Genomic DNA, 19773 nt, shown 5'->3' with positions numbered 1-19773 from the left:
ATTTTTTTATCTGAATTAATTTAAGTAGGATTAGCCCAGTCCTGATTTAAATTAAACACTGTCCGCGAAATGCTTCCCACAGTTGTGTCAAGTTGTCTGGATGTCCTGTGGGTGGTTGACCAATCTTGAAAACACACAGGAAACGGTTGAGCATGAAAAACCCAGCAGTGTTGCAGCTCTTGACACACTCAAACTGGTGTGCCCGTCACCTATTTCCATACCCCGTTCAAAGGCACTTAAATCTTTTGTCTTGACCGTTTAGCCTCTGAATGGCACATATACACAATCCATGTCTCAAAAGTCTCAAGGCTTAAAAATCCTTATTTAACCTGTCTCTTCCCCTTCATCTACACTGAGTGAAGTGGATTTAATAAGGGATCATAGCTTTCACCTGGATTCACCTGGTCAGTTTATGTCATGGAAAGAGCAGTCCTAATGTTTTGTTCACTCAGTGTATATTGTGAATCGCTATTAAATTTGAATAAATAGATAAATAAATAGAGATATGATTTTTAGGCTATATTGCCCAGCCCTAATTCAGGTCTTTCTGAAAGGGGAACCTTCATGGCTGCAGTGTGCCAGCCAATAATCTAACCTACAATGACACCAAATGTTCAGAGGTTAGCGTTACAATATATATTATGTTATTCAGCTACTGACCCAATGATAGCTCTGGAACGTGTGTGGGGAGAGAGAGCAAAATGAAGGTTGTGTGATGAGTATGTTATAATACAAAACATAAAACAGACACTCATTCCATGGAGGGCCGAGTCGAGTGTGTCGGTTTTTGATATTTCCTTTAAAATTGGAGTCCAACTACGACCTAGATGAGTTCCTAACTAATCAATGACCTTTAATGATCAATCAAATACAAGGGAGAGAGGGAAAAAAAAAGCAGGCACTCTGCCGTCCATGGAACGGGATTGACACGTGTTCTAAACTGTGCCGAGTCGGACTGACCTTGCCCTTCTGGTTGAGTGGTTCGATGGCGAGGGTGTCAGCTCCGATATCCACAATCATGCCCAGCTGGAACCCATCGGTGGGGTGGGGCGCCCACACTGGCTTACCATCCTCCATGGCTAACCACAGCTACCTGGTGGGCTCTGCACAACATGAAGAGAAGAGTCAGGAAATAGAAGCCTTATAACATGTATGCCAACAACAAAATACTGAGTTTTCCATTGTGGGCTAGGACAAGTTTAATAAAGTATTACGAAGCTATTCATCTATAGACAGGTCTACCTTCTGTACATCCCTGATCGAATAAATATGCTATGTTCCATACTTCCTCCAGATAAACAAGAAGCCTATAAACACAATTCTATGAATGACAAAATTCATCCAACCATGTGAGTACGTGCAACCCTAGTGTGTACATTGCTTTCCATTATCTTGTTATTCCCTTCATGAATGACTGATCCTGTAAATTGGGATTTTCCATTGGGAAAGGACAGGACCTACACATCTCTCCAAAATGAGGATTTGCCATTGCGAGAGGACCGGAATAGGGTTGAATATTTTCCTGGTGTTTTAAAAACGTTCCATCCCAACACTACATTTCTTCTCTCCTTGTTAATCTGGTATTTCCTGCAAAAATTGGAAGTCTCATTCTAAAGCATATAAATGTCTAGATTTGATTAGTTTTGAAATTAAATACTGATGCAAAATTAGCCCTACAATAAAATACATTTTATGAGCCCCACAATAAAATAAATGTTATGTACCTAAGACCAAAAAATCGAATTATGTTATACAACACATAGCCTTCGATATAAAAGTACCAGTCAAAAGTTTGGACTCCTATTCATTCAAGGATTTTTCTTTACTTTTACTATTTTCTTCATTGTAGAATAATAGTGAAGACATCTAAACTATGAAAACACACATGAAATCATGTAGTAACCAAAAAAAGTGGTTCTTCAAAGTAGCCACCCTTTGCCTTGATGACAGCTTTGCACACTGTTGGCCTTCACTCAACCAGCTTCACCTGGAATGCTTTTCCAACACTCTTGAAGGAGGTCCCACATATGCAGAGCACTTGTTGGCTGCTTTTCCTTCACTCTGCGGTCCAACACATCCCAAACCGTCTCAATTGGGTTGAGGTCGGGTGATCGTGGAGGCCAAGTCATCTGATGCAGCACTCCATCACTCTTCTTCTTTGTGAAATAGCCCTTACACATGAGGTGTGTTGGGTCATTGTCCTGTTGAAAAACAAATGATAGTCCCACTAAGCGCAAACCACATGGGATTGCGTATCGCTGCAGAATGCTGGTTAAGTATGCTTTGAATTCTAAATAAATTCTTGACAATGTCACCAGCAAAACACCCCACACGATCACACCTCCTCCTCCATGCTTCATGGTGGGAACCATCCACGCGGAGATCATCCATTTACCTGCTCTGCGTCTCAAAGACACAGTGGATGGAATCAACAGACAGATTTCCTCCAGTCTAATGTCCATTGCTCTTCTTATTGGTGTCCTTTAGTAGTGGTTTCTTTGCAGCAATTCAACCATAAAGGCCTGATTCACGCAGTCTCCTCTGAACAGTTGATGATGAGATGTGTCTGTTACTTGAACTCGGAAGCATTTATTTGGGCTGCAATTTCTGAGGCTGGTAACTAATGAACTTATCCTCTGCAGCAGAGGTAACTCTGGGTCTTCCTTTCCTGTGGCGCTCCTCATGAGAGCCAGTTTCATCATGATGGTTTTTGAGACTGCACTTGAAGAAACTTTCAAAGATCTTGACATTTTCCGGATTGACTGACCTTCATGTCTTAGAGTAATGATGGACTGTCGTTTCTCGTTGCTTATTGGAGCTGTTCTTGCCATAATATGGACTTGGTGTTTTACTAAATAGGGCTATCTTCTGTATACCACCCCTACCTTCTCACAATACAACTGATTGGCTCAAAATGCATTAAGTAAAAGAAATGCCACAAATTAACTTTAAACAAGGCACACCTGTTAATTGAGATACATTCCAAGTGACTACATCATGAAGATGGTTGAGAGAATGCCAAGAGTGTGCAAAGCTGTCAAGGCAAAGGGTGGCTACTTTGAAGAACCTCAAATATAAAATATATTTTGATTTGTTTAACCCTTTTTTGTCTACTACAAGACTCCATGTGTGTTATTTCATAGTTTAGATGTCTTCACTATTATTCTACAATGTACAATAGAAAATAGTACAAATAAAGAAAAACCCTTGAATGAGTAGGTGTCCAAACTTTTGACTGGTACTTTGTATATTTATTTATTTTAAAAGGCACACGAGACACCTGTCTGATTCATGCTCAGTGAATTAATCCATTGCGGAGGCCATGTGGATGGCACAGTCCAAGAAGGGGAGTGTGGCTAAAATGCACGTCTCTCTCCGGAATGCGCTCTCTCCAGCCAATTTGTGCACATTCATTGTTTCATAACTTCATTGTGTGAATTGTTTGCCTTGATTATTAGTCTATCAATTCACCATTACATGTATCACTAGAACTAGCCTACATTTAGCTTTAGTTCCTATACATTTCTAATCTACAATGATTGTTTGGTCATGGTCATTTCTGTTAATCCATTCAATATATTATTATTACAGTATTTTACCGCTGTCATTGTCAGAGTGGACACGTTGTTTGCAGAGCACACAACCTATGCTACACTTCTGAGAAACAAGTTTTGGTTAATTTCATTCCATTTACGAGTTTTGTAAGTGTAGTCATTTTCTTTTGTTTGGCGCGCTTCTGTCAATTTTGAGCAAGGATGCGCACCTGATTACGCATAGAAGTAGGCCTATAGGATACCTGGCCTGTGTGCAAATGTAGGCATATAAATGTGCCCATTTAGGGATCTGATAGTATTTCTGATTGGCTTAATGCACCACCACTAATGACCTGTAGAGCTTCTCAAAATAATGTTTTCTTCACCTCAAACAGCAAGCAAACAAAGTCTGTTTTACATCCATTGAGGACAACCTTTCCTCAATGTATTTGAAAAATCTTTCCAGCTCTCTCCCTTTCAATAACCACTCAGCATGAAAGCGAAAAATGTAACACTCTGATCCAGTGGAAGCTAGGCCTAAAATAGGCCTCCCTGATGAGCTCTCATCCCTTCCGCAAAATAGCCTACAGCTGTGTCTGTCCCAAACTCACTGGTGCTGGAAACTTTGAGGACCCAGAGTATTTTATACAACGCAAGTTCACTAGTGCTAGCTTTGGGCCGGACCCAAGTTGATACAATGTTTCAAGTTTGGCTACACATGGCCTGTCTGCAACAATGTGATAGGATATTTGATTTTAAAAATCAGGATATTTGATTTTAAAAATCAGGATATTTTTCTACCTGCAGGCTGCAATGTTTATATTTGTTGGCTTTATGTAGGCTATTTTTACATAGTCGGCAATGGCAATAAAAGTTCGACCTTAAAAGTATCATTTTAATTTAGATAGAATTTTGATTAACCACATTACATTGGCATTCCACATGAGAAAGGTTGCCGACTCCTCATGTAGTCTATTACCGGCAACTTCAGGAGAGTAATGGCAGAATCTGCGAAAGCTAGCAGGAGGATGGTTGGGTCAGGTTTTTCATTTCTGGTTATCTTGATCTCTTGCTCCCTCTTGAGTAATTAGTGTCTTATTTCAAACAGCATCCGACAATATATTTGCTTTTCTTAAAAGACCCAGGGTGTGTCTATATATGGAAAAATAAACGTTTAAAAGTTTTAACCAATCAATTGATTGAAAGAACCAACGACTTTCGGTCTACACACACATATATATATTTTTTTTTTGGGGGGGGGGGGGGGGGGGACAGCCCTAATTGATACAGTAGCCTATATATTGACATTTAGGCCTAAGTAAGTTATGCCATTAGTACAGCTAAACAGGATGCGCTCTTAGGCTTACAGCTCAATGGTGGTTATACAATGCAGCTATACTAAGCCTACGAATGATGGCATTATTTATTATAATGATGATCATAATAATAACAGGAGGGTATAGGAGCAAGAGCTGCGCACGTATTGTGATACAGGTACTGTTAGATTACAATATTTTTCTGACCATTTGTAACAATGTAAACACTAAATAAATTATAAGTAATAGTGTGTGTAAAGCTTTTATTACAGCATAGCAAAGATTCAAAACAGACAAATTTGTGAAAATGCTTTACCCGACATGTGGTTGCGGGAGGCTTTGGAGCACACGGAATCAGTAGGCTTTTAAACAAACGCGCAAACATGCAATCGAAGCAGGATCTGTCTTATTTCTTTCGATATATATGGATGATTTATAAAGTCAGGCACATTTAACAGTTAGGCTGTTGATTACAGACCTATTTAAGTTGGGGTTTCCGCACTCCTCACTTTTCTTAGACAATTAAGGCAAGGGCTATTTTCTCAGCTCCTCAACTTGCTGCTGCCTCCACCGCATTGTTCTCAACACCAAAATGCTGGGTAACTTTGCCATTACGCACATAGCAACAAGAAAAAGGTGACAAAATTCAATAGTGCAACTGATGTTTCAGAACTGCGGACAGCGACCGCTATCCAACAAAGCGCATTTGTTATAAAATAACATTATTTGTATTAAAGTTGCACCATTGTTCTTTCATAATAGAACCATGCAGGGCATTCGGAAAGTATTCAGACCATTTGACTTTTTCCACATTTTATTTTACAGCCTTATTCTAAAATGTATTAATATTATTTTTCCTCATCAATCTACACACAATACCCTATAATGACAAAACAAAAACTGTTTCAGATTTTTTTGCAATTTCTGAAATATCACATTTATGTAAGTATTCAGACCCTTTACAAAGTACTTTGCTGAAGCTCATTTGGCAGCGATTACAGCCTCGAGTCTTCTTGGGTATGACGCTACAAGCTTGATGCTTGGCAGTCAGGCGAAATAGTTACATTTTGCTTTGATCAGACCAGAGAATCTTGTTCCTCATGGTCAGTTCTTTAGGTGCCTTTTGGCAAACTCCGAGCGGGCTGTCACCTTACTGAAAGACGAGCTGACCAGATGTGACGTAATATGCTGAATATAAATATAAAACGCAACATGCAAGAAATTCAAAGATTTTACTGAGTTACAATTCATATAAGGAAATCAGTAAATTGTAATAAATTCATTAGGCCCTATTCTATGGATTTCACATGATGGGAATGTGCCTTTCCAAATCATGTCCAATCGAAAATAAGAATTTGTTCTTAACTGACTTGCCTAGTTAAATAAAGCTAAAATAAAAATAATATGATTTCAGTACACGTCTTAGAGTGATGGACTGTGCCATCCCCATGGCCTCCGCAATGGATTAGTCCACTCAAACAGGCACGAATTAGACAGGTGTCTTGTGACCAATGAAATAAATAAACTATTTGCAACCGACTGCTCGACTAAAGAAATCATGATGTATCAAACAAATGGGGTCAGCCCTATAGCTAGCTAAGCTAATTAATTATCCCCAACCCCATTCAGATAAAACAGTTTTACCCATTGGTTGCTCGTTGTAGCCTACTCCTTCCGCTAACTTTTAATTCTGTGACTTATTCCATCTTGTATTGCATTAGTGAACTCTCACTCAACTTGCTACACATTGAGCCTCTTTGATTGGCCAACATAAACAACAAGCTACACCCGTGAAGGCTCCCGGTCTTTTTTTAAAACATATTTGTTTTTTTTTGTTTTTTTAAATGGGGCACTTGTCATAAAAATTACATTGAAAATATTATTTTATTAAATCATTTGAAATGTCATGGTATATCCTTGCATGAAAAAAATGTCACATGGATATTTTAAGTTAGGAAAAAGCCTGTATTAAAAATAGGCCAATAAAATGTTTGTGCAAAAAAGAACATGCTGAGGCCCTCGACATTCATACTCCATGCAAAACATCAACAAGCACAACACAACACGTGATAGTGCTGATAGCTTTACTGTACACTTTGCAAGCCTTTAAGTGGTAGGCCTAATCCTATGGCGTAGTGTATACATTCAGAACTGACCCTTGGCTCTGCTATCCTATTAGTTTGTGGGATTGAGGTACAATCAAGTGCTGCGATGACTGGCTCCTTTACTCTGCAACTTCTCTCACATGGATATTTTAAGTTAGGAAAAAGCCATTCGCTGCTGTTGCTGCTGTCAGCGAATGGCCAAAGAGGATTTCAAACCAATTACTTATGTCAGGAGTTCCCCTAGGGGTCATGATTGAGGCTGTACCAAAAGATTGATGTATTAGAATAATTGATTATGTGTATGTTGTATTAATAGATATAGTTATAAGACCCCTCCCTCCTTATATTTGTAGGGTCCTAGACTACAGATTAACAATATATAAACATTATGAGGTTTTAATATTGTTACACAGTTGTTTTCTAGTTCTCTCCCTCTGCCTCTTATAAAAGAGACCACTCAGAAATGTGTGACAGAACTCTGCAGGGGAGTGTAGGAGATAAGACTAGTCAGACATTCCACTATAAATCAACTTGGACATTTACTGCTAAGCTTTTAGATAACACACTAAAAGCCTTGTTTATATAGCTGTGTAGGCATGGTTTTGGTCTCATGAGTAAAAGGTAATGACGTAGGCAGTGACATCACTAAGGTTGGACTTCAGGCTTAATAAAAGCAACTTGAGACCTTTTCTATTTTGCAGAACTTACTCAGAAACATGCGTGCTATGTTCCTGATTGTCAACTTCTGTCTGCAATTGCATTAATAAAAAGGTTTTGAATGATTTAATTAAAGATATTGTCATAATGCTAATTTCACCAATGAGCCAATGATTGACAAGGAACAAGGAAACGAACCACAACACATACTATAAACGCAACATGCAAGAATTTCAAAGATTTTTACAGAGTTACAGTTCATATAAGGAAATCAGTTAATTGAAATACATTCATTAGGCCCTATTCTATGGATTTCACATGAATGGGAATACAGATATGCATCTGTTGGTCACAGATACAGTACATAAAACAAAAATGTAGGGGCGTGAATCAGAAAAACAGTCAGTATCTGGTGTGACCACCATTTGCCTCATGCAGCGCGGCACATCTCCTTCGCATAGAGCTCATAGGGTTGTTGATTGTGGCCTGTGGAATGTTGTCCCACTCCACCTCAATGGCTCTTCAATATGTGTACAGATCCTTGCGACATGGGGCCGTGCATTATCATGCTGAAACATGAGGTGATGGCAGCAGATGAATGGCTCCGTCAAAACGTGAGACATCTGTGGCATTGTTTTGTGTGACAAAACTGCATATTTTAGAGTGGCTTTTTACTGTCCCAAACACAAGGTGCACCTGTGTAATGATTAAGGATGCAAAGGGTCAGAAACTTTCCAGTAAACTCCAGAATTCTTCTGTACATTTTCCATGGGAATTTAAGTACTGGAATTTGGGGAATTTTGCTTAAATTCATCAAAAAAGCTAGCTTATAACAGTTAACCTATTTTGTGAGATATATAAAGCAATTCTAGGTGTTACGGCATATTTTGGTTAAACTATCCCTAATTCAATGGAATTGCAACCCTCTGCATGCACAGTGCATTCTTCCATCACATGTACAGCTGATTCTCAAGATCTTGCACAAATATGAGATGCTATTGAGCCCACACTACTGCACTGTCTGAGCCAAGGACTACATGCTTTCTGGTAAGTTTTGATTACAATACTGGGTGGGGTGAATATATTTTATATGACATACATAATTTCTGTTAACTAGTAAATAGTAGCCTACAGCAAAGTATGTTTAAATCATTTCTAACAATTTATGCTAGTTAGTTTTTCCTACGATGTGGGTTTTAGCTTGATTGAGCCGAACTGAGGAGTGTTAATTCACCTGTTTCCAAACATGTTTAATTTTAAAACATGCATCTTACAAAATGAGTTGTTTAATCTAACTGCTTAACTATTTATCTGTACATGGAATTGTATTTGTTTTTTTAAACTAATTTTGTTTCTAATCTTTACAGGAAAAAGCCACGGGCACTATCTGATGTGTGACGACATTTCACTGCAGCTAATGTAGAAGGAAAAGCTGTGTTCATTTGCAAATACTGTGCCAAATCATATGTGAATAATACAACAAAGGTGCAGAATCATCTGGCAAGGTGCATAAAGTTCCCTCAGCACTCACAACCGCTGACAAAAGTCCCTCTACTTCTATTTGAGGTGAAAATGATGAATCAGACACCTTATCAATAGCAACTACTCATGGTCCTCCTGAAATCAGAAGTGTTTTTTATTCAATGGAGGAACGTAGTCAGAGAAATGCTGATGAATGTCTCGCTCGACCTGTGTATGCAACTGGTTCACCTCTGATGCTCACAGGCAATGTGTATTAGAAGAGATTTATGAATGTTCTTTGCCCAGCATACACCCTTCCAACCAAACATGCTTTATCTACTCATTTTATGGATGCAGAGTTCAACAGAGTTCAAGTGAAAGTCAAGCAAATTATAGAGAAAGCAGACTGTATTGCAATCATCTCTGATGGGTGTTCGAATGTCTGTGGGTAAGAAATAATTAACTACATCATCTCCACCCCTCAACCAGTATTCTACAAGAGCACAGACACAAGGGACAACAGACACACCGGTCTCTACATTGCAGATGAGCTGAAGGCAGTCATCAATGACCTTGGACCAAAGAAGGTATTTGCACTGGTGACAGACAATGCTGCAAACATGAAGGTGGCTTGGTCTAAAGTGGAGGAGTCCTACCCTCACATCATACCCATTGGCTGTGCTGCTCATGCATTGAATCTGCTCCTCAAGGACATCATGGCACTGAAAACAATGGATACACTCTACAAGAGAGCCAAGGAAATGGTTAGGTATGTAAAGGATCATCAAGTTATAGCAGCAATCTACCTCACCAAGCAAAGTGAGAAGAATAAGAGCACCATTGAAGCTGCCCGGCAACACCTGTTTGACAGTCTCCTGGAGAGGAAGAAGTCTCTCCAAGAAATGGCCATATCATTCTGCCGATATGGACAGACCCATCTGTTTTTACAGAGATAAAATTAGTAACTTACCTTTTATGATCTTCATATTGTTGCAATCACAAGACTCCCATTTACTCAATAAATGTTTGTTTTGTTCGATAAAGTCCCTGTTTATATACAAAAACCTCTTGTTCGCGCGTTTTGTTCAGTAATCCACAGGCTCAAACGCAGTCACAACAGGCAGAAGGAAAATCCAAATAGTATCCGTAAAGTTCGAAGAAACATTTCAAACGATGTTCATTATCAATCCTCTGGTTGTTTTTAGCCTAAATAATCAATAATATTTCAACCGGACAATAACGTCGTCAATATAAAAGGTAAACAAGAAAGGCACGCTCTCGGTCTCACACATGAAAAAGCTCTGGGACACTATAGGGTCCACTCATTCAGAGTGGTCTTACTCCCTCATTTTTCAGAATACAAGCCTGAAACAATTTCTAAAGACTGTTGACATCTAGTGGAAGCCATAAAAAGTGCAATTTGAGTACTAAGTCAAAGGATACTGTAATGGCATTCAATAGAACTACAAACATTTAAAAAATCCCACTTCCTGGATGTATTTCTCTCAGATTTTCACCTGCCAAATCAGATCTGTTATACTCCCAGACATTATTTGAACAGTTCTGGAAACTTTAGAGTGTTTTCTATCCAAATCTACCAATTATATGCATATCCTAGCTTCTGGTCCTGAGTAGCAGGCAGTTTACTTTGGGCATGCTTTTCATCCGGAAGTGAAAATAGTGGCCCCTACCCTAGTGAGGTATGATATGCCACACCTGTCAGGTGAATGGATTATCCTGGCAAAGGAGAATGCTCACTAACAAGGATATAAATAAATTTGTGCACAACATTTCATATAGATAAGCTACATACTTTGTGCTCTTTAAAGATTGACAAAACTGAAATCAAATGTTATTGGTTACATACATTTTTTTTGTGTGCCACAAGCAGACTTCAACATCAAACAGTACAGTAGAGGAGCAGTTAGTATGAATCATAATTATTATTAGTTTTAAAAAATGGGCACAATGTTTAAATTCAGAGATGCTACGCTATAACATCTATATAATCAGTGCATCATTTTGTGTTCTTTGCTTATGCCATATTGATAGTGTCTGTTACACCAAAGTAACAGACACTGCTTATCAAATTAATCATCACAACAAACCAGCCACCTAATACAGGTCCCATGTGGTTAGCTTCGACTCGAACATGTAATCCTCTTATGGCTCCTAAGCCCCAACGGAAGTGAGATATTTGTGAAGACTGTTGAAGTGTAATAAGGTGTGGTCAGCAGTCAGCCCTTGAAAATAAAAAAACAGAGGGGAGATGCACAGACATAGACACCAGTGCGGTCATGGAGGAGACCAGGGTTCAAAGGTTAAGATGTGTTTCCTGGAACACACATACCTCCTGCCTGCTTCCTGTTCCCTCTATAGAAGAGAGGATATGGAAAATACATTGGGATATCTGCTCTGCTGCAGTCTGACCGGATGTAGGGAGGAGTACAGTGGTGCCGGGTGTGTCAGTGGCCAAGCAAGCATTACAACCGAAAGGTGGCCATACATGGCTCGTCAGAGAACTCGTTTTTTTTTTTACGGGGCATACTAGCAAAATCTATTATTGTACAGAACAGAGAGCATTCATTAAGCACATTATCAATTAGCCTATCGCAGCATTTCCCAAACTCGGTCTTGGGGACCTCAAGGGGGGCACGTTTTGGTTTTGGCCCTAGCACTACACAGCTGACTCACAACAAAGCTTGATGATGAGGTCATTATTTGAATCAGAGGTGTAGTGCTAGGGCAAAAACCAAAACCTGCACCTCCTTGCGGTCCCCAGAAACGAGTTTGGGAAATGCTGGCCTGGTGCATGAGGACATAGGTCTCCAAGCGTAAATATTTTGATGGTTCTAGACACAGACTGCTGTTGATAACAAGCCAGAATTATGCCACTTCAATCTTTTTGTGATGCTTATTTTATGGTAAGTGAAGCATCATGGCATGCACATTACTTTAGTTCAACCTACTTCCTAGCTTTGTCCAACAGCCATCGGCTGAAACTAGCTAGCTTTATTATGTCTAATAAATTTAATGCATAATTCTTACCTGACAGATTTAATCACGTTGACATTATACGGATGGATATTTAGCGAAATTTTGGAGCATTTAACAATTCAATACTAGCTACATTTACCAAATAACAGCAGGCACGCTCGAGCTAGATAACGTTACCTTTAGCCCTGAGCTATCACTAAACAGCCCAATAATAACCTAGCTATACAAATGGCAGGCATTAGCTATACAGCTAGCGTCTGTAGTTAGAAAGCAAGCTATAGTATTGTGAGAAACTTCAGGTCGGTTTATACTTGGTCTAACGACATGTCTGTAGACAATTAGAATGCGACAAGTTTCGCTGGTCAAAACATAACATTTTTACTCCGTTGAAATATCTTTAGACAGTCGCTGCAACTGTCGCTTTCCTTGTCGCACAGACATTAAATAACTTAATGTCTCCACGACTGTCGCAACTAGAGAATGACCAATAACCCGAGCCGCTATAAAGTCGGGCAAATATTGCTCTGCACTTGCTCTCCTTGTCAGATATGACATTTGCTACTAAGCTATAAATGTGCATTGCCTTTGAGCTACTTCTCATAGTAGCTTCAGCAAGTGATATGAGTGATGGAGAGAGATGTGAGGAGAACTAAAAAGGAACAGAGTTACAGCCTCACCCTATCCAATCATAGCAGTAAGATCAAGTTACAACGCGCCCATTTTTACAACGCACCCATTTCTTGACAGATAGTTGAACGAGCCAATCGAGTCTTTCTGGCAGCTGAATTGTTTAGATGTGTCCTGGCAGCTGAAAAATATACACTGAACAAAAAAATAAAAACGCAACATGAAGTGTCCCATGTTTCATGAGGTCAAAAAATTAATAAAAATGTTCTATACGCACAAAAAGCAGATTTTTCTCAAAGTTTGTGTACAAATTTGTTTACATCTCTATTAGTAAGCATTTCTCCTTTGACAAGATAATCCATCTACCGCAGGTGTGGCATATCAAGAAGCTGATAAAAAACATTACAAAGGTGCACCTTATGCTGGGGACAATAAAAGGGCACTTTAAAATGTGCAGCTTTGTCACTCTACACAATGCCACAGATCTCTCAGGTTGAGGGAGCATGCAAATGGCATACTGACTACAGGGCTGTTGCCAGAGAATGTAACGTTTATTTCTCTACCATAAGCTGCCTCAAATGTTATTTTAGAGAATTTGTCAGTACGTCCAACCGGCCTCACAACCGCAGACCACGTGTAACCACGCCAGCCCAGGACCTCCACATCCGGCTTCTTCACCTGCAGGATCGTCTGAGGTTGGTGGTGCTGAGGAGTATTTCTGTCTGTAATATAACCCTTTTGTGGGGAAAAAATATTTCTGATTGGCTGGGCCTGGCTCCCCAGTGGCTGCACCCCTGCCCAGATTAGCGCTTAATGCATTTCAGTTAACCGATTTCCTTATATGAACTCTAACAGTAAAATCTAACAAACTATTGCATTTTGCTTTTATATTTTTGTCTAGTATATATACACTCGATCACGGAAAATTACAAAAAAAATACTACTTTCAGAAGCATCCGTGATCAGAAATCATGACGATGATACATTTTATATTCTCAAACTAACAGCAGTGCCTATATGATGTCCTTCCACACAGTCGTGACATGCTGGGAGTGATGCTTCTATGCAAATGTTGATAAAAACATTTTACATAGTATATTCATATGTATATATTATTATTCCATTACTTTACTTAGATGTGTGTATTAGGTAGTTCTTGTGGAATTGTTAGATTACATGTTAGATATTGCTGCACTGTCGGAACTAGAAGCACAAGCATTGCGCTACACTCGCAATAACATCTGCAAACCATGTGTATGTGACCAATAACATCTGCTAACCATGTGTATGTGACCAATAACATCTGCTAACCATGTGTATGTGACCAATAAAATTGTATTTGATTTTTAAACTAAGTCTCAAATCTGTAGCACCACAGACGACTGATGAGCCAAAACAAGCTCAATGCCATAAGCATGCACACACTCCTACTGTATTGTGAGTAGGCCTATGCCATCTTAAAATGTACCCAGTTTCTCAAGAGATTTACCACTCAAATAAAATTATTACCATTATGTTGTTATGTAGTTAGATTACTTCGTTTTTATCAAAATGTATTGTTTGATTTTAAAATGTGTGCATTAATGCATTCATGGGTTTCTGGGGAAATGTCAAAATGTTCTAATTCAATGATACTGAATATCGTCCATCGGCCTCCTTGACCCCCCCCCCCCCCAAAAAATCGTTAGAGCCCCCCCCCCCCAAAAAAAAATCCATATCTGCCGTGGTTACTGGGCTGCTACAGCAACAAGACCAAATCCATCTGTGATGAGACGGTGCAGGAGTTCTAAAATGTTCAGATAGAATGACCTACTTTTATTCCGACACACTCATAACATTAGTTATTTTCTGTAAGCTCACCATCATTACCTCGTAAATAATGATGCAAACTGGAAACCACATATCATGAGGCCACATTTATTGCAGCTGAGGATTTTAACAAAGCAAATGAGGAAAACGCTATTGAAGTTCTATCAACATATTGACTGTAGTAATCACTCTGGAAACACTGGATCACTGCTACTTCCCCTTTCGAGACGCCAACAAAGCCCTCCCACGCCCTGCCTTCGGTAAATCAGACCACAACCCCATTTTGCTCCTCCCTTCCTATAGGCAGAAACTCAAACAGCAAGTACCCGTGCTAAAGTCTATTCAACGCTGGTCTGACCAATTGGAATCCATGCTTCAAGATTGTTTTGATCACGCGGCCTGGGTTATGTTCCGGGTAGCCTCTGAGAATAACATTGACGTATACACGGATACGGTGACTGAGTTCATCAGGAAGTGTATAGGGGATGAGGTTCTGTGACTATTAAAACCTACCCAAACCAGAAACCATGGATAGATTGCAGCATTCGCGGAAAACTGTGGTGCACACGACATTTAACCATGGCAAAGTGACTGGGAATATGTTTGAATACAAACAGTGTAGTTATTCCCTCCGTAAGGCAATCAAAAATGGCAAGAACGTCTGTACAGAGACAAAGTGGAGTCGCAATTCATCGGCTCAGACAAGACATATGTGGCAGGGTCTACAGACAATCACGGACTACAAAGGAAAAACCAGACATGTCGAGAACAACGACTTCTTGCTCCCAGACAAGCTAAACACCTTCTTCGCCCACTTTGAGAAAAACAGTGCCCCCGACGCAGCCCAATCCCAAGGACTGTGGGCTCTTGTTCTCCGTGGCCAACGTAAGAAATTTCACCGTGTTAACCCTCCAAGGCTGCCGGCCCAGACGGCATCCCTAGCCGCATCCTCAGAGCATGTGCAGACCAGCTGGCTGGAGTGTTTACGGACATATTCAATCTCTCCCTATCCCAGTCTGCAGTCCCCACATGCTTCAAGATGTCCGCCATTGTTCCTGTACCCAAGAAAGCAAAGGTAACGGAACTAAATAACTATCGCCCCGTAGCACTCACTTATGGGATCATGAAGTGCCTTTAGAGGCTAGATAAGGATCAAATTACCTGTACCTTACCGGACACCCTAGACACACTCATTTGCTCACCGCCCCAATAGATCCACAGATGATGCCAGCACACTGCATCCTGCCCTATCCCATCAGGTCAAGACGAATACCCATGTAAAAAAAACAAAAAACTTAATTGACTACAGCGCAACCTTCAACACCATAGTACCCTCCAAGCTCAACATTAACTTCTTAGGGGTAGGGGGCAGCATTTTCACTTTTGGATAAATAGCATGCCCAAATTCAACTGCCTGCTACTCATCCCCAGAATATAGGATATGCATATTATTAGTAGATTTGGATAGAGAACACTCTGAAGTTTCTAAAACTGTTTGAATCATGTCTGTGAGTATAACAGAACTTATGTAGCAGGCAAAACCCCGAGGACAAACCATTCAGATTTTTTTTTTGAGGTCACTGTCTTTTCAATGCGTTTTCATTGGGACACCAGATTTCTAAGGGACTTGTTTGCAGTTCCTACCGCTTCCACTGGATGTCACCAGTCTTTGGAAATTGGTTGAGGTTTTTCCTTTGTGTAATGAAGAAGTACGGCCATCTTAAATGAGATTCACTTGAAGTAAATTGTTTGAGGCACATTACCAGAAAAGTTGCGTCAGTTTGTTTTCTTTTTGTATTGAACACAGATCATCCCGTCTTCAATTTGATCGATTATTAACGTTTAAAAATACCTAACGTTGTATTACAAAAGTAGTTTGAAATAGTTTGGTAAAGTTTACATGTAACTTGAGATATTTTGTAGTGATGTTGCGCAAGTTGGAAGCTGTGTTTTTCTGGATGAAACGCGCCAACGGAATTAATCGAACGAAAGGACCATTTGTGATGTTTATGGGACATATTGGAGTGCCAACAAAAGAAGTTTGTCAAAGGTAAGGCATGAATTATATTTTTTTTCTGCGTTTTGTGTCGCGCATGCAGTGTTGAAATATGCTACTCTCTTTGTTTACTGTTGTGCTATCATCAGATAATAGCATCTTATGCTTTCGCCGAAAAGCCTTTTTGAAATCTGACATGTTGGCTGGATTCACAACGAGTGTAGCTTTAATTTGGTATCTTACATGTGTGATTTAATGAAAGTTTGATTTTTATATAAATGTATTTGAATATGGCGCTCTGTATTTTCCCTGGCTATTGGCCAGGTGGGACGATTGCGTCCCACCTACCCCAGAGAGGTTAAGCACGGGACCGTGGGTCTGAACCCTGCCCTGTGCAACTGGGTCTTGGACTTCCTGACGGGCCACCCCCAGGTGGTGAAGGTAGGAAACATCACCTCTTCGTTGATCCTCAGAACCCTCATGTACTCCCTTTTCACCCATGATTGTGTGGCCACGCACGCCTCCAACTCAATCATCAAGTTTGCAGACGACACAACAGTAGTAGGCCTGATTAACAACAATGACGAGGCAGCCTACAGGAAGGTGGTGAGGTCCCTGGCGGAATGGTGCCAGGAAAATAACGTCTCCCTTAACATCAACAAAACGAAGGATCTGATCGTGAACTTCAGGAAACAGCAGAGGGAGCCCACCCCTGTCCACATCGACAGGACCGCACTGGAGAAGGTGGAAACTAGAGGTCGACCGATTAATCAGAATGGCCGATTAATTAGGGCCGATTTCAAGTTTTCATAACAATCATAACAATAACGGTGGGTTAACTGCCTTGTTCAGGGGCAGAACGACAGATTGTTACCTTGTCAGCTCGGGGATTCAATCTTGCAACCTTACAGTTAACTAGTCCAACGCTCTAACCACCTGCCTCTCATTGCACTCCACGAGGAGTTACACGAATGCAGTAAGAAGCCAAGGTAAGTTGCTAGCTAGCATTAAACTTATCTTATAAAAAAAATCAACCAATCATAAATCACTAGATAAACTACTAATATCATCAACCATGTGTAGTTATCTAGCGTGTCCTGCGTTGCATATAATCGATGCAGTGCGCATTCGCGGAAAAAGGACTGTCGTTGCGCCAACGTGTACCTAACCATAAACATCAATGCCTTTCTTAAAATCAATACACAGACGTCACTCGCGCTGAGATTTGGATTAGTTGTTCCCCTTGCTCTGCATGGGTAACGCTGCTTCGAGGGTGGCTGTTGTCGATGTGTTCCTCGTTCGAGCCCAGGTAGGAGCGAGGAGAGGGACGGAAGCTATACTGTTACACTGGCAATACTAGTGCCTATAAGAACATCCAATAGTCAAAGGTATATGGAATACAAATGGTATAGAGAGAAATAGTCCTATAAATACTATAATAACTACAACCTAAAACCTCTTACCTTGGAATATTGAAGTCTCGTGTTAAAAGGAACCACCAGCTTTCATATGTTCTCATGTTCTGAGCAAGGAACTTAAACGTTAGCTTTTTTAAATGGCACATATTGCACTTTTCCTTTCTTCTCCAACACTTGTTTTTGCATTATTTAAACCAAATTGAACATGTTTCATTATTTATTTGATGCTAAATAGATTTTTATTGATGTATTATATTAAGTTAAAATAAGCGTTCATTCAGTATTGTTGTAATTGTCATTATTACAAATAAATAAATAAATATATATATATTATTATAATTGTTTTTATTTTTTATTTTTTTAAATCGGTCGATTAATCGGGATCTGCTTTTTTTGGTCCTCCAATAATCGGTATCGGCGTTGAAAAATCCTAATCGGTCGACCTCTAGTAGGAAACCTTCAAGTTCCTTGGCGTACACATCACTGACAATATGAAATGGTCCACCCACATAGACAGTGTGGTGAAGGCGGCACAACAGCGCCTCTTCAACCTCAGGAGGCTGAAGAAATTTGGCTTGGGCCATAAAGACCCTCAAACCTTTACAGATGCATAATTGAGAGCATCCTGTTGGGATGTATCATCGCCTGGTACGGCAACTGCACCGCTCGTAACCGCAGGGCTCTCCAGAGGGTGGTGCGGTCTGCCCAACGCATCACCAGGTGCACACTGCCTGCCCTACAGGACACCTACAGCACCCGATGTCACAGGAAGGCAAAAAAGATCAAGAACATCAACCACCCCACTATCATCCAGATGGCGAGGTCAGTACAGGTGCATCAAAGCTGGGACAGAGACTGAAAATCACCTTCTATCGCAAGGCCAGCAGACTGTTATATAGCCATCACTAGCAGGCTACCACCCGGTTACTCATCCCTGCACCTTAGAGGCTGCGGCCCTATATACAGTGCCTTCGGAAAGTATTCTGACCCCTTGACTTCTTACACATTTTGTTACAGCCTTAATATAAAATTGATTACATCGTTTTCTTCCCTTATCTATAAAAAAATATACAACTGAAAAATCACATTTAAATAAGTATTCAGACCCTTTAATTCAGTGCTTTGTTGAAACACCTTTGGCAGCGATTACAGCCCAGAGTCTTCTTGGGTATGACATTACAAGCTTGGCACACCTGTATTTGGAGGGTTTCTCCCATTCTTCTCTGCGGATCCTCTCAAGCTCTGTCAGGTTGGATGGGAAGAGTTGCTGCACAGACATTTTCAGAGATGTTCAATCGGGTTCAAGTCCAGGCCACTCAAGGACATTGAGACTTGCTTCAACATAGGGATGGTGCCAGGTTTCCTCCAGATGTGATGCTTGACATTCAGGCCAAAGAATTCAATCTTGGTTTCATCAGAACAGAGAATCTTTTTTCTCATGGTCTGAGAGTCTTTAGGTGCCTTTTGGCAAACTCCAAGCAGGCTGTCCTTTGCCTTTCAGTGAGGAGAGGATTCTGTCTAGCCACTATCATAAAGGCCTGATTGGTGGAGTGCTGCAGATGGTTGTCTTTTTGGAATGTTTATGCTCTGACATGCTCCGTCAACTGTGGGACCTTATATAGATGGATGTGTGCCTTTCCAAATCATGTCCAATCAATTGAATTTACCACAGGTGGACTACAATCAAGTTGTAGAAACATCTAAAGCATGATCAATGGAAACAGGATGCACCTGAGCTCAATTTCGAGTCTCATAGCAAAGGGTCTGAATACTTATGCAAATAAGTTATGTTCTTTATTTTTAACAAAATGTGGAAAAAGTCAAGGGTTCTGAATACTTTCCTAAGGCACTGTA

The 19773-nt window shown here is 40.2% G+C and overlaps 1 protein-coding gene across 3 annotated transcripts in view; it reads right to left on the bottom strand.

Moving 5' to 3' along the window:
- The window catches only part of LOC129811412 (unconventional myosin-VI-like), a 106157-nt gene that overhangs the window by 85202 nt on the left and 1182 nt on the right, over positions 1 to 19773 (bottom strand). For all 3 annotated transcript variants that reach the window (XR_008752876.1, XM_055862697.1, XM_055862698.1), the window contains exon 2: positions 961 to 1103. Coding sequence is in view for 2 of the 3 variants with exons in the window: in XM_055862697.1 (XP_055718672.1) it covers positions 961 to 1077 (117 nt within the window). In the remaining variant the exon portion in view is untranslated. The remainder of the gene's footprint in view (positions 1 to 960; positions 1104 to 19773) is intronic.

This window comes from Salvelinus fontinalis, chromosome 15, assembly GCF_029448725.1.
Source record: "Salvelinus fontinalis isolate EN_2023a chromosome 15, ASM2944872v1, whole genome shotgun sequence".
Lineage (NCBI taxonomy): Eukaryota > Metazoa > Chordata > Actinopteri > Salmoniformes > Salmonidae > Salvelinus > Salvelinus fontinalis.
This window is presented reverse-complemented; position numbering and strand designations above follow the sequence as displayed.